We start from the raw sequence: 23,802 nt of genomic DNA on the forward strand, positions 1-23,802 counted from the left end.
AGGAACTAAGGGTAAAGGTGTGATTCTAGAATCAAAACCAAGAATTGAGGAGCCTCACCTTGTTGGGCTTGAAGAGGAGCAGAGAAACATAGAGACAGAGGCAGAGAGAGGATTGATACAGAAAATAACAAAAAGAATAGCAAATGGCAGGTGGATGGCTACTAAGTTGATTTTTTGAGAAACAAAGCTTTGTATTGAAGAAATAATGTGTCCTCTTATAGGGGTAACATATGTTACGAAGTAGCTGGGTGTTATGGGCTTCCCTGGTGGCTCAAACTTAAAGAATCTACCTGCCAATGCAGGAGATGTGAGTTCCATCCTCTGCCTGCTAGTCCAGGAGGAGGAGTTGGTACCTATAGTGTAGTATTGACAGCTGAGCCCAGCGTGAACCATTTACATCTTCCTGAGCACTAGAATCCTAGTGTCTGGGACTGGGAGCCCCTGGTTGGTTGGTTGACTTTTTCATGTTGTTCTGGTTAGCAGACTGTATGCTACGGGAAGAAACCCACACAATTGGATGGATTTGGATAAGTGTAATTTAAAACATTTTAAAAAGTGATCTGTAACTATTGCCACTGGCTTGTCAGTGACAATGCAGGAGATGTGGGTTCGATCTCTGGGTTGGGAAGATCCTCTGGAGAAAGAAATGGCAACCCACTCCACTATAGTCCATGGGGTTGCAAAGAGTCGGACATGACTTAGCGAGTAAACAACAACAGCAATTCATGTATTGTTATGAATTTCCTGGTGATAAAGGAAAATAAGATGAGAACAGGGACTTTTATGTGTTAGTTTTCTTTTAACATGATGACACATGAGATGTAAATCAAAACAAGTCTATTACAAAATGTGTGTAGGACCCCTGGAACTACTAAAAGCAATGTGTGCCAAACTTCAGACCCTAGAAATTAGCCTGTTAACTGCTGTCATGAAGAAAGCAGTTTTAAAGCTGAACTTTGAGTGAGTCATCAAGGTCAGACGTCAGTGAAGGCTGGAATGAACGTTGTAGACCAGTGGGCGTGCCACCCAGTTCAGGGAACAGTGGCTGCTCAGCTTTCTACCTTCACGGGTGAGGACGTGTCTCCCAAGTGTTAAATCTCTCTCCTCTCCATCTCTCTCTTTTAAATTGGCTGAACACACATACCATGTTTAAGTAGAGGAGCGTTAAAAATCGATGAACTCGTACGTACTGATTGATAATGATGGCCCCTGTATGGCCCTGACATTTGAATTTAGCTGAAGACTTTTATCTTGGAATATTATTCTGCTTCTTTCTCAGTCTGTCTCATTTTTGTGCAATAACAGAGTGCGCACTCGAAACCATTTGAAGTGACTAAAGGATTCTGAGGGGTGGTTACTTCAGAAAAATTGGCATTTCAGAGAGATGTGTTTTTTCCCCTATCTTTGTTGATGTTTGAAGTCTTCAAAGCATCACTCTGATCAGAGAAAAACATTTCTTGTGAAGCAGTTCTCTCTGAGAAGGCAATGATTGGAGACTGGCCGGCTGTTGACTCAGATCTCTTCTCGAAGAAGTCGTTTTCACAGAAGGTATTTCAGGCTGAGGCCTGGGGCTTGAAAGATTTAGTTTCAGTTCGGAATACGTAAATACAAAGTTAACTCAGCTTTGCAATAAGCTTCAGAGTCAATAAGAAATGGAGTATTTCTTGAAATACCTCGAGGCAGTCAAGTTTTGAGTCCACAGTGCTCATTGGTGACCCTGTCCTGGGTTTATAGGTTCTGATCACAGCTCTTACATATGGTCACACACACAGAGATTGGGAGGAAAGAGAACCTTCTGTTTCTCAGTCAACTGGTTTATTATTTCTAGTCTCTTTTTTTGCATACAAAATTGTAGCTAAATAATCATCTCCAAATGCAGAAGCTTGGACTTCAGAAGTCATGTGGTTATTTATGAACATTCTCTGTGTGCTTGGAGCTGTGCTGAGTGTTTTCATGAATGATCTTATTTACCTCATATCACCCCTGGAATACTGTTACCACCTTCATCTCTGTTATTCACAGGTGGAAACTGAGCTTGAAAAGGAAGAGCAGTTGGGTTGTTTGGGTCTTGGGTAGCAGAGAACAAGAACTGGTTCTGGACAAGAACCAGCCTTTGAATGCAGTCTGTCCTTGACCTTCATCTTCTTTTTGAAAAATCATAGGCTCCTCTGACTAAGAAGGTTCCCTTTCACTCCATCTCAGGGAAAACTAAGAAAAATGCACCTCACAAATAATTATAAGGGATTCTCATGAAGACTTGGCTCTAGACATTTTTCAGGTGCAACAAGCACTATGAGTACTGCCATATTCCCTCCTGTAAACCCGTGAGAAGGTCTAGTGAGAAACTATTATATAGATTAAAAATCTCATGGCTTATATGACTGGCACTTCTATATAAAAACAGCATGTAGATGTTATTTTAAAAAAACAGGACAATCCTAATAGGATCAGGGTTAACCCATTTAGGGAAATCAAACAGTGTTTGAAGACATAGGAAGATAGAACTTTAGAAGGCAAATTTCTTTCCTTTTATAATTCTATTTATTTATTCATGGCTGTGTTGGGTCTCCATTGCTGTGCAGGCTTTTCTCTAGTTGGAGCAAGCAGGGGCCGTTCTTCATTGCGGTGCAAGGGCTTCTCCTTGTGGTGGCTTCTCTCGCTGCGTAGCACAGGCTCTGGGGTGCGCTGGCTTCAGCAGTTGCGGTTTCCGAGCCTTAGCGCATAGGCTCGGTAGTTGTGGCACATGGGATTAGTTGCTCTGTGGCATGTGGGATCTTCCCGGGCCAGGGATAGAACCCGTGTCTCCTGCATTGGCAGGCAGTCTTTACTGCTGAGCCACCAGGGAAACTAGAAGTCAAATTTCTAACTTGGGTTCTGATCTAGCAAGCCATTTAATTTTTCCCAGCTCTGATTTCCAATTCATATGTGAGTGGATTGAATTAGAATCTTGTGAGATTTGACTCTTCTGGAGTCAGGGAACCTCTTCTTAGGAGAATGCACCAGTGAAATTTTATAGGAGTCCCATGGGTACTCTAAAGTCTGTGGGTTTCTAGATTTTTATTGGAACCCTGAATTAGTTACTATCTTGTGGGATTCCCCCTCATGATTGGGTTAAGTCTGTGTTGGTGTTGTGTGAACATTTGTGGGTAGAAGCCTCTGAGTCACAGATGGTGAGGCTTTGGTCGATTGGTGCTATTCACACCACATTTGCTTAATGTCCTGGGTTATATGCTGGCTCTAGGGTCTACTGATGACTAGAATTTCTGAAGAGGTGGCTGTGGGACTGGGAAGAGGGCACGTGGCCTTGGAATTGTCAGACCCAGATTATCTGGAATCTGTACCTGTCTGACCTCAGTTTCTCCTTTTGTGTAAAGAATGAAGAATGTCTCATGTGATTTTATGTGGCATTTAAAGGAAATAACAGATGATTTGACAAAGGCAAATCAACTGCTAGATGGCAGTGAGCTTGGCAAAAGCTCCTCATGTGTTTGCTTGTCGCTCAAACACTTCCAGTGGGTGGTGTCTGGCAGACTATGAGTTCTCAGGAGGTACAACTTGGCCAGTGAGGGAGACTGCAGTGAGCTGATGGGAATGGTCTCTTGGGACTGTGGTAACCAATAGTGCGTAACTGGAAACCACGGGATCTGGGGAGGCTGCCTGAGAAGGGAGATAAACTTGAAAATCACTGTTGCTACAGGAAGAAGATGGGCTTAAACTTTTGAAAAATCAGAGGCATTCTTTGCTCTTTGGAGGGCTCAACAAGCAGCAAAGGGAGTTGTCTGATGAAAAAGCCTCCATCTAATATATTTAACATATAATCAGTTAGCATACAGTAACACCATGATTCATTATAGAGATATACTTGGGAAGCATTTCAGAACATTTCTTCATTTGTTCACTTTTTCTTATTATGTTACGGCAGACATAGAAGTTTTTTTTTTTTAGGTATTACAGATTATCTCCTTTTTATTTTTATCTTTTTTATTTTTGGCCACAACAAACAGCATGTGGGGATCTTAGTTCCCCTACCATAGATAGAACCGGTGACCCCTGCATTGGAAGTATCGAATTTTAACCACTGGACTGCTTAGAAATGTCCCCATAAGAGCTATTTGAGAGAGATGTATATCATTTTTGCATGAACAGATCCAGCAGGTTTTGACGGTTGTTTGGGTTTATCTGGAGGCCTTCCTATCTCTGCTTCTGTTGTCTTCTTTCCTCTCGTAGAGGTTGTGTCTAATGTCTTAGCTCTGGAAGAATGAACTCAGTTTTTCTCTTTTTTGAAGCCTAATTTTCTCTTTTTAAATGCTTGTAATTTATGCATATTTTAAGTTATCGATGAGATTCCCATCTTGCTCATGGCTGGTCGACAATTAATCTGTTCTGCTTTTATTTTCAGATTGAAGAATTTCGAAGGCTGAGGACACACGTGAAGGGGGCAGAGCTCGTGGAGGGCTGTGACGGGATTTTGGGAGACAATTTTAGACCCACGCAGCCGCTCAGTGACAGAGTCATTAGAGCTGCGTTTCAGTAGCCAAAGAAAACAGGAGCTGAGAGTACGTGTGGGTACTTCATCTGGGTACGTGTGGATTAAATGAGGAAAACAGGCACACAGTTGAGCCTGCACGTGAAAGCAGCTCTCATGATGAACCTGTTAATTTTGCAATGTGCATGCACTTCATTGAAATTTAGGACACATTCTCAAGCCCCATTCATTACAAGTCAGGTGGTTTGTAAAAATTTCACACCCTTCAGGGAAAAATCTACCGTTCTTATGTTTTCCAGCAGTGCAGCCTTTCATTCTATTGATAGGTTTTGCTTTAATATCAGCTTTCATAAAGGAAGGCACTTGAGGCAGGGTAACGATGATACGCAAGTACTTCTTCTTTGGTACTTTGCTGTGTTGTCGTAGCTTGAAACTGCAGCTGTTATCTCCTGATGAATGGGGAGCATGAGGAAAGGGGCTGGGAGTTGTTGAGCCTCAAAGCTGGCCACTTGTCCAGTGCAGATTGGTCATCTTGCTTATTGGGGTAGGTAGTGAGGGTAGATCAGGCCAGAGTGATAATACTTACCCTGTGTAAGTGATTTTATTCGATAGATCAAGAAGCACTTGGTGATTATATAAATGCAGCATGTTTCTTTACTGATGGAATATTCTAATAATCTATACATTTTAATATATTGGATTCAATGTATGTGTTACTTACCCTTAAGGAGCTAACAAAATAAACATCACAAACAAGGAAAATATAAAATATATGTAAATGCCTGTGTACTGGGTTACTTCTTCACTTTGTAGATTGACCAGGATCACATGCCTAGGTCAGTGTGTTGCTATGAAACCGCTGCTTCCCGTGAGAGGAAAGTGCCTATTGGAACAGTTTCCGAGGAGTCAGCACAGAGCTCTGTTTAGTGGTCCGTTGGGAGTGTGTCTTCTCACCCTATGTCAGTGTTCCAGTGGATGGGGGAGTCACAGAGGAACTGAAATCTCTGGCCTCCAGGAGCTCACAGTCTGGGACTTCCTTGGTGGTCCAGGGATTAAGACTTACCTTCCTGAAGAGTGTGTGGATTCGATCCTGGTCAGGGAGCTAAAATCCCACATTCCCCATGGCCAAAATAACAAAGTGTAAAACAGAGGCAATATTGTAACAAATTCAGTAAAGGAGTGGAGGAGATTTTGGCTAGAGGGAATATCTTTGCAAAGATCCTTGAGGGTCCCCTCTCTGTGGAGATGGTAAGACTTTGGTGTGCTGAGATACCTGAAAGAAGCCCCCTGAGTCTGGGGTGTGGAAATGAAAGGGAGAGTCAGGTGGGGCCCTGTCTTCAAGGGCCTTGTCAGCCGAGTTAGATGTCTTTATCTCATTGTCAATGTGTTGGCGTCTAAGGGTTCTCAGGGGAGTGGCCTGACCCCTGTATATTCTCAGTAGATCACAGTGGCTGGAGAATGAATGGACTGGATTACTGTGGGCCAGCCTGGGGGAGTAGAAAGGTATTTTAGAAGTCCATTGGGTAACTAAGGTGCAAGGCATGGAGGCTTGGGTACCAGACTAGGAACAGTGCGGATGGAGAGAGGTTTATGTTTGTGAAAGAGTCTTGAAAGTGATATCTAGGGGTAAGTTGCATGTGAGTGAGAGGAGATGGAATTATCAATGATAACAGCTGGGGTTTGGGGCTTTAGAAACTGTAGGCAGAGTGACAATAGGGAAGCTGGAGGAGGTTCTGTCTGAGATGGAGAGAGAGAGAGGACTGAGAGTGGCTTGTCAATCACAACAGTGGGTGGACCCATCATGAAGGAAGCTGGAATTTCAAAAGTGGAGATCAGAAAAGAGGTCTGAACAGAATATGGGAGTTGTGGGCATAGATTATGTGTGTCTGCATGTGTGTGTACAAATAATGTTCTAATAATACATGGGGATGACCTCACGTGTTCATAAAACCTTATGTGTTGCTTTATGACAAGTTAACCAAAGCACTGGAAGTTAGGTCATCTGCCCAAAGTTGCTGAGCAGTGGAAGTGGAAGTTGGACTCGGGCAGCCGGACTGACAGAGCCCTCTGTCATAAGCACTAAGGGTCAGAGGTCAGGTAGCATCTCCACACTCGGGCCCTCAGGATAGCAGGAGGATGAGGGATGTAGGTTGCAGTGGGCAGAAGTGGAGTTTGAAGGGAGGAGGTGGCGATACCTTGTGATGAAGCAGCTTCCCCCTAGCTATCTGTTTTACTCATGGTAGTGTATATGTGGGGCTTCCCTGGCCGCTCAGCAGTAAAGAAGCTACCTGTAGCAAGAGACCCGGGTTCAGTCTCTGGGTCGGGAAGATCCTCTGGAGCAAGGCACTCCTCCAGTATTCTCATACATACAGTATTCAGTATGGAGTGGAATGTACCCACTCCAGTATTCTTTCCTGGAGAATGCCATGGACAGAGAAGCCTTGTGGGCTACAGCCCATGGGGTAACACAGAGTCGGACACAACTGAGGTGATTCAGCAGCAGCAGCAGCAGCAGCAGTGGCATATGTGTCAGCGCTGCTCTCTCACTTCATCCCACCGCCTCCTTTCTCCTTGCTGTGTCCACACCTTCATTCTCTAAGTCTGCGTCTCTTTTCCTGACCTGCAAATAGATTAAGCTTGTTCTAGATTCCACATATATGCATTAATATATTTGTTTTTCTCCTTCTGACTTCACTCTGTATGACCGTGTCTTGGTCTGTCCATATCTCTACAGATGACCCAGTTTCGTTCCAAATGAAGGTTTTTTTTTTTTTTTTTTTTTAAAAAACAAGAGAAATACTGGAACTTTCTATATGAGGGGTGGGGAATGAGCCAGTAGGTGGACAGGGCTGAAGATGCTGTTTATCGAGGGGCTAATCCTAGCAGTGAAGTCTGTGAAAAGTTGCCAGGGAATGGAATTCTAAGTACAAGTGGAGGCTGACTTTTGTTATGGGAATGGACACTTTCCATGCAGTCAGAGTGTTTTGTGACTTGCTTTACCGTTTAAGGGGGATTGGGGAAGAGCTGGGAGTCGGGGAGGGAAGCTGAAGAAGCTGGGAGCAGAGGGTAGGGGGAGGGGGAGGCAGAACTCTCTTGGAGGGCAGGCAGAGAGGCAGTGAGGCTGGTGAGCATGAGTTTGTGAATTTATCCAGTGCAGGTTTGGTATACTCTTCTGTGAATATCAGTAACCATAAATGACACTTTTTATGAAATGAGATTATTGGCTTGAGTTTTTGATCCATATCTTGCCCTCCATGCAAATTGCCTCTCTAAATATCTAAATAATCATCCCTATGTTATCTCTGTCTTACACACACACACACACCCTTAAATGTTTATGAGGAGATTGCATATATTTCAGATACATATGTTTCGTATTCATTGTATAATAGGAAGGCAATGTGTAATTCTCAAAGTTTTCAATTAATTACAGTATAGATATTTTAAGAGAGAGGATGGATTGCTATCCTTGTCTTGGTGGCTGAGATTCCCGAAAGGGGGTCATTTTTTCCCCCCAGATTCCTAAGAATGGTGCAGAAATTCTCTCAAAGACAAGTTCACTTCTGATTGTATCCTTTCATGAATACATTTTTGATCCTTTTATCTTGAAATGTGTAATACAAATCTAGTCATACTTCTACATAAAAATTATATTGGGAAATCAGGCTTATGGAGGTGTGCTTTTTATTTGATATTTAATAATGCCCTAAGGCAGGTAATTCAAATTTTATTAAAGTGAAATGATTTGACAGTCAGACTTTGAATTTAATGCATGAATGTTTCATTTAAGCTCTTAGAACTGAGAAGGAAAAAAACTTTTTTTCTGATAGCTTTCTAAAAAAATGTTCAAAATAATTCAGATTTATTTTAGCTGTGCTTTACTAAAATAACTTTAGTTTGGGGATTTAAAATGACATTCATTTTTACATGACATGTCTAGACATCTGGAGGGTTTTGATAACCGAGACTTATTATTCCCATGAATTACCTGGGACTTTTTATATTACCATTTAAGAAGTATGAACTATGGTTTTGTACTTGTTTAAAGAGTTCACATATAACTCATCCAGATACAAGGCTAGTTCAGATTTCTGGGAGCCAGTTTACCCATCGAACTTTATGGGTGTAGGAGAACCAAACCTTAGTAACAACAAATCAGAAATAAGACCAAGCTTTCTGGCCAGTTTCTTTGCTGCCCTTGGCATAATAATGTGACTTCAAAGACCCAGAAAGGGTCTCTGCCCAAATATGAGGGTAAATTTGACACAGGGATCTTTCAGAAATACTTACTTTTTTCTTCTTCCATTTTTTTGTTTTCTAATCTATTGGGAGCACACTTATCATTTCCCCTTTTAAGGGAGGGAAAGGAGATGATCTAGAATTTTTTGACGTTGGTTTTTACAGAAAACAATTATGATTAGCTATAGTTACTGCAAACATGTGTGCAGTTTAACAATATTTGAGTCACAGGGGATTCAGGCAAATATATGAACAGTCAGGATAGCTTTCTAAAAATTGACTCATTTAATGGAACCAACAGGCAAGTAATTATTTCACTGGAAGGTTAGTATTATAGTATGTGTTGATGCCTGTGACATTTATTACATCTAAGAAGACGATGTTATAAATTGCAAAAGTACACATGGGGAAAAGTTCAGTACAGTCTGAACATGACTTCAGGCTCTATCATAATATTCATATTAACCTTTGAATGAAATAATTACTTGCCTGTTTATTTCATTAAATATTAGCCAATTATTAGAAAGCTATTCTGTTTAAAAATTTGCCTATTTCCCCTGTGACTCAGTTTAATTGTTAAGCAGAACACATGTTTACAGTAACTATAGTTAGTTATAATTATTTTCTGTAAAAACCAATGCCACAGAACTCTAATTAAGGGGAAACTATAAGTGTGCTCCAAATAGATTAGAAAAAAAGAAAAAAGTAAGAAGAGAAAAGATAAGTACGTATCTCTGAATGATTCTTGTGTCAAACTTACCCTCATATTTGGGCAGAGACCTTTTCTGGGTCTTCGAAGTCACATTCAGACTATACTGAATTCTTCCTCATGTATACTTTTGCAGTTAATAACATTGTCTTCTTAAGTTTAATAAATGCTATAGCTAGCATCAATTTCTTATCAGTTTTCTTTTATAACCTGACAAAGTTGGAGGTTAGAAAAGGCCAAGTCATTATGGAAAAGGAGGGGCTGTGTGGGGAAGGGATAATGACAACTCTGAATGACCAAGTAGGCAAAAGCTATTATCCTTCCAGGATAAATGGAAATCTCAGAGCCATATTTTTAGTCAATAGAACTTGGACTTGACTCACTCGAATAATTTAATATGATATACAGCATTAGGGTGAGAAATGAGAGCTCGATGGATATAGCTGTTTTCTATTTACTATATCATATAAAATTGTCCAAAAATGAATGAATTTCCTAAAGGACTTCAAAATGATTTCAAGAAAAGGCCAAAATACCAAGGGTACTCAGCCTATCTATTATGTGTTTATTGTATGATATAAAAGTTGTTATTAACCCAAGAAGGAAAAATATCAAAACTGTATAGACGTTTCTTCAAGATGACCAAAGAAGGAAAATAATCCTTACTTCCATATCTGTCTCTTTTTTTGTGTGTATTGAAATGTTAATAATTTATTGAGGGTAAGATTGCTGAAATGATTTATCCCTCCCCCTTCACTTGAATTTAAACAAAATTGTATTTGGGAGGAAGAAAAGAAAACATTTTGCAGTCATGGGTCAGCTTTTATGTTGAACATTAATATGTTAGGATACCTTAAGTATAGTAGATTTTGTTATTTTAAACTTCATATATTTTCCATAAGAAAGATACCGAGACCAGGTTCATCTCACCTAAACATGTTGTACTGTGTCTCTTTCCTCATGGATGCTCATTATCGGTATTTCCTCAAAACAATTTTAAAATTTTGTTTTTCCAGTTTGGGGCTTATTAAGAACAGATTATTCACAAAGAAGCATTCATTTCATTTTCCACTGTCAGTTCTTCCCAGCTCTTCTTTTCCATGATGAAGTTCATAGATACTTTGTTGTTATTCAGTCGCTCAGTCATGTCTGACTCTTTGCAACCCCATGGACTGCAGCACGCCAGGTTTCCCTGTCCCTCGCCATCTCCTGGAACTTGCTCAAATTCATGTCCATTGAATTGGTGATGCCATCCAAACATCTCATCTTTTGTCGTCCCCTCTGTTGAAACTTAGGAAAGCATGTTTGTCATAACCCAGGAACTATGAAAACCCAGCACATAAAGGGACCTTGCCAGAGGGCACTTGCTGTTGGAGTCCTCATGGTTCAGCCTAGCGGGCCTCCTCTCTTTGTAGGTGAATCACCTACACCCTCAGCCTCTGTTACCCCCGAATGCAGATAACACTCATTTATATGCCTGCACCAGGCCTCCCTGTTAAGCTCTGGAATTGGATGCCCAGCTGTTTGCATGACTTTTCTTCTGCATGTGCCAAAGACCTATATACTGAGTTTCAGACTCAGTATATAAAAGATTGAATTTATGATCTTCCTTTTTTAAAAAAAAATTCTTTTGTTTCTATTCAAATCCACTTGGTTACTTTTGTGTGTTTTTCAAAAAATATTGATTTTTATTTATTTATTTGACTGCACCAGGGATTAGTTGCAGCACATGGGATCTCTTTTAGTTGGAGCATGTGGGATCTAGTCCCCTGGCCAGGGATGCAACCCAGGCCCCCTGCATTGGGAGCATGGAGTCTTAGTCACTGGCCCACCAGAGAAGTGCCATGATCATGATTTGCAGACTAGCCTTTCTTCCAGTTTTCTCATGGTCCATCCATATTGCTGCAAATGACATTATTTCATTCTTTTTATGGCCGAGTATTATTCCATTGTGTATATGTAATACATCTTCTTTTCCATTCCTCTGTTGATGGACATTTAGAATGCATCCACATCATGGCTATTGTAAATAGTGTGGCAGTGAAAACTGGGGTAGATGCATCTTTTTAAATTATATATGTATGTATCTTTTTGAGCTATCTCTCAGTGTATGCCCAAGAGTGGGATTGCTGGGTCATATGGTAACTCATATGGAAAACTCAGCAGCGGCCACAGGACTGGAAAAGGTCAGTTTTCATTCCAGTCCTAAAGGCAATGCCAGAGAAGGTTCGAACTACCACACAATTGCACTCATCTTACAGGCTAGTAAAGTAATGCTTAAAATTCTCCAAGCCAGGCTTCAGCAATATGTGAACCGTGAACTTCCAGATGTTAAAGCTGGATTTAGAAAAGGCAGAGGAACCAGAGATCAAATTGCCAACATCCACTGGATCATGGAAAAAGCAAGAGAGTTCCAGAAAAACATCTATTTCTGCTTTATTGACTATGCCAAAACCTTTGACTGTGTGGATCACAATAAACTGTGGAAAATTCTTTAAGAGATGGGAATACCAGACCACCTGACCTGCCTCTTGAGAAACCTACATGCAGGTCAGGAAGCAACAGTTAGAACTGGACATAGAACAACAGACTGGTTCCAAATAGGAAAAGGAGTATGTCAAGGCTGTATATTGTCACCCTGCTTATTTAACTTATATGCAGAGTACATCATGAGAAACACTGGGCTGGAGGAAGCACAAGCTGGAATCAAGATTGCCGGGAGAAATATCAATAACCTCAGATATGCAGATGACACCACCCTTATGGCTGAAAGTGAAGAAGAACTCAAAAGCCTCTTGATGAAAGTGAAAGAGGAGAGTGAAAAAGTTGGCTTAAAGCTCAACATTCTGAAAACAAAGATCATGGCATCTGGTCTCATCACTTCATGGGAAATAGGTGGGGAAACAGTGGCTGACTTTATTTTTTTGGGCTCCCAAATCACTGCAGATGGTGATTGCAGCCATGAAATTAAAAGACGCTTAGTCCTTGGAAGGAAAGTTATGACCAACCTAGATAGCATATTAAAAAGCAGAGACATTACTTTGCCAACAAAGATCTGTCTAGTCAAGGCTATGGTTTTTCCAGTGGTCATGTATGGATGTGAGAGTTGGAATATTAAGAAAGCTGAGTGCCGAAGAATTGATGCTTTTGAACTGTGGTGTTGGAGAAGACTCTTAAGAGTCCCTTGGACTGCAAGGAGATCCAACCAGTCCAATCTTTAGGACTTGAGTCAGCACTCAGCTTGCTTTATGGTCCAACTCTCACATCTGTAAATGACTACTGGAAAAATCACAGCTTTTGACTATACAGACATAATAGAAAATAGACTCATCCAAAAGGAGATCAGTCTTGAGTGTTCATTGGAAGGACTGATGTTGAAGCTGAAACTCCAATATTTTGGCCACCTGATGTGAAGAGCTGACTCATTTGAAAAGACTGTGATGCTGGGAAAGATCGAAGGCAGGAGGAGAAGGGAATGACAGAGGATGAGATGGTTGGATGGCATCACTGACTCGTTGGACATGGGTTTGGGTAGACTCCCGGAGTTGGTGATGGACAGGGAGGCCTGGCGTGCTGCGGTTCATGGTGTCACAAAGAGTTGGACATGACCGAGCGACCGAACTGAACTGAACTTAACTGATGGTAACTCTATTTTTAGTCTTTTAAGGAACCTTTGTATATTCTCCATAGTGGCTGTACCAATTTACATTCCCACATACAGTGCAGGAGGGTACCTTTTTCTTCACACTCTTCCCTTATTTACTGCTTGTAGTCTTTTTATAATGGCCACTCTGATCATTCTGATCCTTCAGTTTTAATTAAACAAACATGCCAGTTAAAACTAGTTTTGGTAGCATACAATGCTAAAATAGTCTAGACAATGCCCGATATCTTATACAGAATCTGAAATATTTGTTGGATAATATGGAGGTTTCTCCTATCAAGAGATTTGACACTATGTAATATCATTCTCAGGCTTCCCTGGTAACTAAGCTGATAAAGAAACCGTCTGCATTGCAGGAGACCCTGGTTCAATCCCTGGGTGGGGAAGATCCCCTGGAGAAGGGATAGGCTACCCACTCCAGTATTAATGGGCTTCCCTGGTGGCTCAGATGGTTAAGAATCCACCTGCAATGCGGGAGATCTGGGTTTGATCCCTGGGTTGGGAAGATCTCCTGGAGGAGGGCATGGCAACTTACTGTAGTATTCTTGCCTGGAGAATCCCCATGGACAGAGGATCCTGATGGGCTACAGTCCATGAGGTCCAAAGAGTCGGACACGACTGAGCGATTAAGCACAGCAATACCATTCTCAGAATAAATTAATTGTTAAAACAATAAAGCCATGTTGGTTTTGGATGAGTCTATTTTCTATTATGTCTGTATAGTCAAAAGCTGTGATTTTTCCAGTAGTCATTTACAGATGTGAGAGTTGGACCATAAAGCAAGCTGAGTGCTGAACAATTGATGATTTTGAACTGTGGCTCTGGAGAAGACTCTTGAGAGTCCCTTGGATTGCAAGGAGACCAAACCAGTCAATCCTAAAGGAAATCAACCCTGAATATTTATTGGAAGAACTGATGCTGAAGCTGAAGCTCCAGTACTTTGGTCACCTAATGCAAAGAGCCAACTCTTTGGAAAAGACACTGATGCTGGGAAAGATTGAAGGCAGGAGGACAAGGGAATGACAGAATATGAGATGCTTGGATGGCATCACAGACTCATTGGACATGAGTTTGAATAAACTCTGGGAGATGGTGACAGACAGGGAAGTCTGTGGGGTCGCAAACAGTTAGACACGGCTTATTGACTGAAAAAAACTAAATTTTCTATTACATTGCTTCTTTAAATGCCTGCGCAATTTCTGAATTCTTATACTTTTAGTGGTTAGAAACTCATAAGATTTGAGGGCTTGTCTGTAGAATATATTTTCAAAGACATCTTAGAAGCATGGAGTTGAATTGGGTCTCAGAAAGTTATTTAATCTAGTCTTCTGCCCGAAGAGGCCTTCAGCTAAATTATTACAGATGGTTGATTTCCATATCTAGGAACAAGCAAACAAACCTTCATTGTATGAGATAACTACTTCAGAGGTTTTTTATTTTAACTCCTGCATAATGCAAAAGGAAAAATAAAAACAAAAAAACTCAAGAAATAGTCTCCTGGTAAAGTATGAACTGAATTGGAGCACCATTTTGATAGTAATATTTTGTATGGTTTACCATAAATGAATATTTTTGATGAATGTATTCCAAGATTTATGTTTTTCTTGTGTTAGCAGCATGTGAGATTTCCAGTAACCTTTATGGTACAGAGAAACTCATGTAATTTTTCACAAACATGAATGAATGTTGATTCTAATTTTAGTCAGGGTACAACCAATGGTTCTCTAATGGTATCTTTTATTTCAATAATAATTATATTTAGTGGGTCCCAGCAATAAAATCACTGTAATGAGGAATAAAAGATTATAAATAAGAATAACAGTGTTATTAATCATCTAAATTAGTCATTTATGGCACATTTCTGGACCTGAAATATTTCCATAGGAAATAATGCTAAAATCCACATTTACTTATAATTAGACATAATACAAACCTTCTCCTTAAAATAGTTGCTCAAATCCCAATTCAACTTAATTTCATTGACTTTGATTTCTGGACTGAAAGCATTAAACTTGAACCTAGTGAAAAATGTGTAATATGTGCATTCAATTAAGAAGTAATTAGATACTCAATCACCCTTACAACACACTTGGGTTTAGGGAAGAAGGAATAAAAATGTGACTCACTGTTGTGTATAAAACAGTTTTGTTAATGAGTTGAGTGCTAATTGAGATTGAGAAAGTGTCAAAATAGCATAAGGTAGATTGGCTTGGGAAGAACTTTAAAAGCTAAGTTTAGTGCTTTATGATCCTTTGGTGCAGAAGAGTTGGATATGACTTAGCAGTTAAACAATAACAACATGTATGCGATATACAAAGCAACCTGATGTGTTCTTGAGTTTTGGTTAAAGTTTAAAAATGTGTTTATAATTTTATTCTGACTGTGCTGGGTCTTTGTTGCAGTTTACAGGCTTCTTGCGGCAGCTGCTCTTGTTGCGGAGCACGGTCTCCAGGTGTGTGGGTGTCAGTAGTTGTGGCTCCCAGTCTTAGGGAGTACTTAGGGAGTACTTAGGGAGTACTTAGGGAGCACAGGCTTAGTACTTGTGGCCCGCAGGCTGAGTCACTCGGCAGCACGTGGGACCTTCCTGGACCAGGGATGGAACCCATGTCCCCTGCACTGGCAGGCAGATTCTTTACCATGAACCACCAGAGAAACCCTACACCTTCATTCTAAGTGACACATTCTAGTGAGCGATGACAGGAAAGAACGAACGCTGTTTTGTGTTTCAGACCCTGGGCTATATTTTATCTCATTTAATCCTCACATTGATCTCATGAGTCATGTTCTTTTATTTCCATTTTAGAAATAAAGACCCTAAGTCAGAGGGGTTGAGTAACTTGCTCAGGTCACAGACAGTACACTGCAAACCCAAGGTTTACACCCAGGTAGGTTTCACTGCAAACCCTGAGCTCTTTTCACTGCACATTTCAAATAACAAAGGGCAGATAATCCTTGCATATCTTTGCCTCCTTATCTCTCTTTTAAAAAAATTTATTAATTTATTTATTAGCTGCACCACAAAGCATGTGAGATCTTAGCTTCTCGACCAGGGATTGAACCTGTGCTCTATGCATTAGAAGGTAGAGTCTTAACCACTGGATCACCAGGGAAGTCCTTCCTTATCTCTTTAGATAGGTTCCTAGGATTGAGATTTCTAGGGAAAAAGGACACCCAAGCTTTCATTTTTGGTATCACATTGCTAATATCCCCAGTTGGTGCTCAGTCACTCAGTCGTGTCTGACTGTTTGTGACCCCATGGACTGTAGGCAGCCAGGCTCCTCTGTCCATGGGATTTCCCAGGCAAGAATACTGGAGTGGGTTGCCATTCTCTTCTCCAGGGAATCTTCCCAACCCAAGGACTGAACCCACGTCTCTTGTGTCTCCTGAATTGACAAGCGGATTCTTTACCAATAGTGCCACCTGGGAAGCCCAAGTATCCCCTAAGTGTTAGGCTAATTTATGCTTGCATCATGGATTCAAGGTGTTTTTGCCCTTTTAAAAATCAGTCACTTTATGCTTTTCACCCCTTTCTCATCTCCTTTTTTACTCCTCACTATCTTGAAATGTGTTCATCTCCATTTACCTATTGAAATTTCTGTGGCAAGAGCCACTCTTTGATTTTCTTTCTGTTCTTTGTCCCTGTGTCTCTAAATAGAATACATGTTTGCGGCAGAAAATTCAAATAATACACAAAAGAATGAAGCAACAAGCGTCTCTCAAACCTTCCTCTCAGTGACGAGCACTGGGTTGAATGTGGAGGCCCGCGGTGGCACAGCGGTGGATGGATGGCTTGGGTTCCATTCTGACTCCACCACCAGTTAGCTGTGTGACCTTGACAAAGTTACTAATATCTCTGAGTCTCATTCTTTCTTTTAAAAAAATTCTTTAATATTTTTTATTGTAGTATAAAGACTCTGCTTTTGGAGATTTTTTACTGAATTATCTTACTTAAAGAGGGACACGGCAGTGAGTTATCAATTGGCTGAACCAAACTCCCTGGAACAAAGGTCAGCCAAGCAACTCTGCAACTTCTAAGAAGGATATGTGTGCACATGTGCTTTTTTATTTTTGAGAGCTTTTCAGGAAGTTCTTCAATGGTAATTTGATTTGCGCTCATTCCCTAGGGTGTCTTCATAGAAGATAATTTAAGGTTCAGAAATAGTCACATGAAAGATAGCATCTGTTATAATTATATTGAAATAGCTGATGATTTAGAAGACTTCTTAATATTATGGCCTTACTTCAAGGTCTCATTATGAACAATGATCATTGGGTAATAGAAAATTTCCTTTTATAGTTAAACTTTCTTATTATTTATATATAGATAAATGAGTATTTGGAAGAAGTCCTAAGGAGGGAGAAAGTCAGCCTGATCACCTTTGTATATTCCAAATGTCATTTCTTTAGATTATTATACCAGGTAAATTAAAATTTTTTTACAATATTGTCTTGGTTTCTGCCATACAACAACATGAATCAGCCATAATTATATATATATCCCCCTCCAGTTGAGCCTCCCTCTCCTCCCCCCATCCCAGCTCTCTAGGTGATCACAGAGCACAGAGCTGAGCTCCCTGTGTTTCATAGCAACTTCTCACCAGCTATCCACTTTACACATGATAGTGTATATATATTGATGCTATTTTCTCCATTTGTCCCACTCTCTCCCTTCCTCACTGTGTCCACAAGTCCATTCTGTACATCTGTGTCACCTTTCCTTCCCTGCAAGTAAATTTATGTTCTGATTACCAAATGATAGAATTATTAGAGAAAGTTTAGAAAATATACATGGAGAAGGCGATGGCACCCCACTCCAGTACTCTTGCCTGGAAAATCCCATGGATGGAGGAGCCTGGTAGGCTGCAGTCCATGGGGTCGTGAAGAGTCGGACACAACTGAGCGACTTCACTTTCACTTTTCACTTCATGCATTGGAGAAGGAAATGGCAACCCACTCCAGTGTTCTTGCCTGGAGAATCCCAGGGACGGGGGAGCCTGTTGGGCTGCCGTCTATGGGGTCACACCGAGTCGGACACGACTGAAGTGACTTAGCAGCAGCAGCAGAAAATATATAAATGCATAAAAAGGAGCTTATGTATCAAATCATGCTAATCCATTAAATAGAAAGGCTTTTAGTTGTTTCTGCCATGAAGTGTGTTAAAATAACAGGAAAGAGTTTTTTTTTTTTTTTTAAGTGTCAAAACTTACAAGAATAGAGAAAACAAAAGAAGAGATGGCAGGAACGGTATTTTGGAAGCAGGTGGTTGTGCGGGAATGGATTTATCACACACAAGGAACAAGGCTGTTTACATGACGGTATTGCTCAAAGTCCCAGGAATTGGTGGCAACAGATGTGTCTAGAAGTTGAAGGAGGCTCAAATCATGTGGACTTGTTAATAGCTGTTGGAGAAGCAGTTACATCTCTAGGAGCCCTCCTAATCTGTGGTGAATCCCTGGAAGTCCTTATGCTGTGATGAAGGGAGAGTTCCTCTCTTAGAGCACTTAGGCTCGATTGAGGGTTGGGAAACCTTTCTGAAGACAGGGGGATTAAGTAACATCTTTACTGTGCACCTCCTCCCCTACTCATCCGTCAGTACCCTGGCAGGAAGACCTCTACTCAAACAGCAGATGTGCTTGACCAAAGTAATCCAAGGAAACAGATGTGGGATCCAGGAAACAGGAGATCCGACAAAGGAGAAAGGCAAAGGAGATCCCCAGAGTGATGGTGAAGTGAGGTGGCCAGCGTGGAGGGTGTGAGTCTGGATATTAGCAGGCAAGAAGGTTCTAGAAGAGCTTCCTCCAGAAATACAGAGTTGATAGACTGCATGATATGTCTTAACTTCTTGAGAGAAGAGTCAGACAATTGTAGACAATTTGGGATTGAGTACTCAGGTGAGGAAAGCTTGAGATAACGATTCATTCCAGAGAAAACAAAAAGTTGTGCAAGAAAGGAAAATGAATGATATATTAACACTGGTAGTTCAGCTCTGAATAATATTTCCGTGTTTGCTAAGTTACTTCAGTGTTGTCCGACTCTTTGCGACCCTGTGGACTGTAGCCCGCCAGGCTTCTCTGTAAACTGGAGTGGGTTTGAATTCCCTCCTCCAGAGGATTTTCCCAACCCAGGGATCAAACCTGCATCTTTTATGTCTCCTGCATTCGCAGGTGGGTTCTTTACCATAACACCACCTGGGAAGCCGGATAATATTTACATCATCACAATAAAAGAAATTGAATATTGATCCAACCAAAATTGCTCTATACTGTATTGGGAGGTTGAAGGGAAGGGTTTACAGTGTGTGATGTGTGTGTGTGTGTGTGTGTGTGTGTAGAGGGGTGGTGGCTGACAGAAGGAAAAGAGGATCTGTCTATCTGTCTTTTATCTAATTGATGTTTTGGACCATTGGTAGCTTAATTTTTTTGCTTCTCTCATGGCTCAGATGGTAAAGAATCTGCCTGCAATCCAGGAAACCCAGGTTTGATCTCCTGAGTTGGGAATATCCCTTGGAGGAGGGAACGGCAACCCACTCCATTATTCTTGCCTGGAGAATCCCCATGGACAGAGGAGCCTGGTGGGCTACAGTCCATGGAATTGCAAAGAGTCGGACACAACTGAGTGATTAAGCACAGCGCACACAGCTTAATTTTTAGAATAATTGGATATATTCTTAAAATGAAATTGAATTACTTTCATAAACTTGGAATCTCCGCCTCTAGAACACCCTTTCCCAACTGTGTTCTGCAGAGCAGTGTTCCCTCGAGATGTTTGTTAAATCAAGAGGTGACTGTTCCCGTACATTTGGGGAATCCTGAATATGATATTTTCCTTTTGGAGATTAACAATGCACATTAGCGTATTAGAGACAGATGATTTTGTATGAAAGAATCATGTTTTACTCAATTTGATCAGAGTTTTCACTGTTTTTTGACTATAGATCCATTTTTTCCACCTAACTTCCAGAGTTATGTGGAACATATTTGAGCAAGTGACAGAGGGGCCTACAGTTTATTTTCCTTTTTCAAAAAATTCATGCATGCTGACCTTTAGGCTTCCTTTAAAAAGCTCTAAAATTCTGAGGCTTGACAATGTGGATCATCAGTTAGTTTTATGTCAGTCACTTTGATTTATAATTTGTTGGGTAAGTTGTCAAATGCATATATAAACAGCATCCTATTTTATCTTCAAAATCATATCTTTGAGGCATAATCTTAAAATATTTGATCATGGCTCACTATCTTATTTGAAATTTAGTTTGTAAATATATACCCTAGCATTATTAATGTTTTCTAATAAACTGTTCTATATAGGGAATACCAGACCACCTGACCTGCCTCTTGAGAAACTTGTATGCAGGTCAGGAAGCAACAGTTAGAACTGGACATAGAACAACAGACTGGTTCCAAATAGGAAAAGGAGTATGTCAAGGCTGTATATTGTCACTCTGCTTATTTAACTTATATGCGGAGTACATCATGAGAAACGCTGGGCTGGAGGAAGCACAAGCTGGAATCAAGATTGCCGGGAGAAATATCAATAACCTCAGATATGCAGATGACACCACCCTTATGGCAGAAAGTGAAGAAGAACTCAAAAGCCTCTTGATGAAAGTGAAAGAGGAGAGTGAAAAAGTTGGCTTAAAGCTCAACATTCGGAAAACTAAGATAATGGCGTCCGGTCCCATCACTTCATGGGAAATAGATGGGGAAACAGTGGAAGCAGTGGCTGACTTTATTTTTTTGGGCTCCAAAATCACTGCAGATGGTGACTGCAGCCATGAAATTAAAAGACGCTTACTCCTTGGAAGGAAAGTTATGACCAACCTAGACAGCATATTAAAAAGCAGAGATATTACTTTGTCAACAAAGGTCTGTCTAGTCAAGGCTATGGTTTTTCCAATGGTCATGTATGGATGTGATAGTTGGAATATAAAGAAAGCTGAGTGCCGAAGAATTGATGCTTTTGAACTGTGATGTTGGAGAAGACTCTTGAGAGTCTCTTGGACTGCAAGGAGATCCAACCAGTCCATCTTAAGGGAGATCAGTCCTGGGTGTTCATTGGTAGGACTGATGTTGAAGCTGAAACTCCAGTACTTTGGCCACCTGATGTGAAGAGCTGACTCATTTGAAAAGACCCTGATGCTGGGAAAGATTGAGGGCAGGAGGAGAAGGGGACGACAGAGTATGAGATGGTTGAATGGCATCACCGGCTCAATGGACATGGGTTTGGGTGGACTCTGGGAGTTGGTGATGGACAGGGAGGCCTGGCATGCTGAGGTTCATGGGGTTGCAAAGAGTCGAACACGACTGAGCGACTGAAGTGAACTGAACTGATGTGAATATATACATACATGTGTGGTCATGTGTATGTACATATGTACAAGGAAATCCATACAGGTATCATGTATGAACAATTTAAAAGTATTGTATCATAGTTTATTAAAGAAGGAAGTTGGTTAGTTTTTCTCTAGTTTTTTTTTTTTCCTGCAGTGAATATTCTTACACATAAAATTTTTATATAATTAGGTGATTGTATCTCTATCATAAGTTCCACGAAGTGTAATTCTGGGTGAAAAGTATATGCATAATTTTAATAGATATTTGTTGCCCAAAAAACTGGACTAGTTTATGTTTAGCAACTGTATGAACCAGTTGTGAGTTTCCCCAGCCCATCTGTTGTAACACGAGTAGATGTATTGAATGAAAATCTTAGCTGATATTGTTTTCTAAATGAGAAGACTCTTAGTTATCTCAAAATGTCTGCTGGTTTCCTGTGTTATTCTGTATTTATTATTTCTTCATTTATTTAATAGAATTTGGGGACTAGGAAGAAGTGGTCTTTGTGCTTAGTTACCACCTGCAATTACTACACCCGAAATTAATGACAACAACTAAAAGCTTTATTTATTATTTTGCATGACATACAAATTTTTTGTTTAGAAAACAGTTCAAGCATTCACTTATTTGGCTTGAAAATACATGTTTCTATGAAATTTTGCATTAATAGATTCTGTCAAAGAAATAAATGTGGAAAAATTGCAGAGATGACAAACATGAGCATGAAGATATTTTTGAAATTTCCACGTTTTCTTACAAAACTTCTCGTTGTTGCTGTCTCCTGTTGGACTGTAGAAAAGACTTTTTCAGTTCTGTGGAAGAATATCAGTAACATAATTCACTCCTCCTTTTTTGCCTTGAAGGAGGAAGACAATGGTCCTATGGTGTCCTTGGAGAAGAAACGGAAACTTTGAGCTGCAGCTTCGGTTTATCCTCAGAGCCTGCATTGTTTTCTTCATCTAATCCAACTGTGATGGACATCTGCGACAGTCGCCTGTACACGAGCTCTAATGAAATGTTAGAAATGGCTGTACATTCGAGTGGAGCCCCATATTCTGTATCCATATCACTGCTGCTAGTATTCACATTTTTGCACTTACTGTTTATTGCTTATGTGTAGAGGAAATGAAACTAGTTTTCAGAGTTATTGTTAATATGAATGCATATATATCATGTATTAACACTGAGACAGGAAAAATACATTTCCAGCATTTGCAGTCCTTCATTTCCTGTCTCCAACAGAAAATTTACTCATTCGGAGAATAATGTAATTCTTGATAATAAAATGAAAGTTCTGATCAAGAGCAGCACACAGCTTCAAAATGGAATGTGAAGGATTAGTAAAAATCTTATCCTGTGTTACTTTTCAACCCTCATACCATGATTAATGTCAGGGTGATTTGTTATAAAACATAATTTGGGAGTTAATGCAAGAACATAATACTTTATATATTGCTTTCTTAGACGATTTAATTGAATATATGAATCTAATTGTACTTGACATATGAGAAGCTGTGGTTTCTAGAAATTTGAGAAAGGTGTAAGAAATAAATTGGATAAAAAGCAGATACTTAATTTTTATTTTATAGCTTTATTTTCCATAATAGAAGCATAAATTTAATAATATGGCATAATAATTAAGTGGTGTACATTTTATGTCTTTAAAATAGTTTATTCTATAGGTTTCATATCAGTATATTGTGATATTTCTTTCGAAGATGATCAATATCTTTATGTTAATTAATATTAAGTGCTACTGACAAATTTAAGCATATGCTTAGATGCAATTAGATGTGGCAGAACGAGATAATTTATGTAAAGCAGTAGAGTGCCTGGCACAAAGCTAGTACTTAGTACATGTTATTAGTCGTCGTTATAATTATTCTTAAAACTAATGACTTCAGTAACATAGACCCAATTTTGAGGGATTTCATGATACAAAATATCAAAGTTAGAAATAATACAGATGGAATTAGGAAGTATGTGTTGAGAAATTTTAGATGTGTTGGGTGGAGGTTGTAATAATGAAAAGCATTAAATGCAAATAAAAAAAAAACCACACCAAATATCCCTGAAAATGGAAGCGAAGATGGTTCATGGTGGAGACTTGGGCTGTGGAGTCATAGCTCTGGAGCTGTGGGTGGGGACAGTGGTTTGCTTCTTGTGAATTGACTCTCCTGCTTTGCAAGCAGTGTTCTGGGTCGGGGCGAAGCCTCTGGTTTTTGTGGCTTGTCTCCCCCAGCATGAAACTTACACCCTATGAATAAGCTGAGGTTAAGGTGAGCAAGGTCCTGGTATTCTCAGTCTGCCTCTGGGTGGAAAACCTCTGCTCTGTGAGTGGGGGTTGGGTGGAGGAAGGGGGCTTAGGGGC

At 40.2% G+C, this 23,802-nt stretch overlaps 1 protein-coding gene across 2 annotated transcripts in view; it reads left to right on the top strand.

The window, feature by feature from the left end:
• CA8 (carbonic anhydrase 8) overlaps window positions 1–22,997 on the top strand; it is an 85,443-nt gene extending 62,446 nt beyond the window's left edge. Inside the window, exons 8-9 of one of the 2 annotated variants that reach the window (XM_025265364.3) lie at window positions 4,400–4,579; window positions 22,295–22,997. In XM_025265364.3, the coding sequence (XP_025121149.1) occupies window positions 4,400–4,534 (135 nt within the window). In that variant the 3' untranslated portion in view covers window positions 4,535–4,579; window positions 22,295–22,997. The remainder of the gene's footprint in view (window positions 1–4,399; window positions 4,580–22,294) is intronic. The other variant, XM_006047760.4, reaches the window with a different exon arrangement.
• Window positions 22,998–23,802: the final 805 nt, after the last annotated feature.

Source organism: Bubalus bubalis, chromosome 15 (genome assembly GCF_019923935.1).
Source record: "Bubalus bubalis isolate 160015118507 breed Murrah chromosome 15, NDDB_SH_1, whole genome shotgun sequence".
NCBI lineage: Eukaryota > Metazoa > Chordata > Mammalia > Artiodactyla > Bovidae > Bubalus > Bubalus bubalis.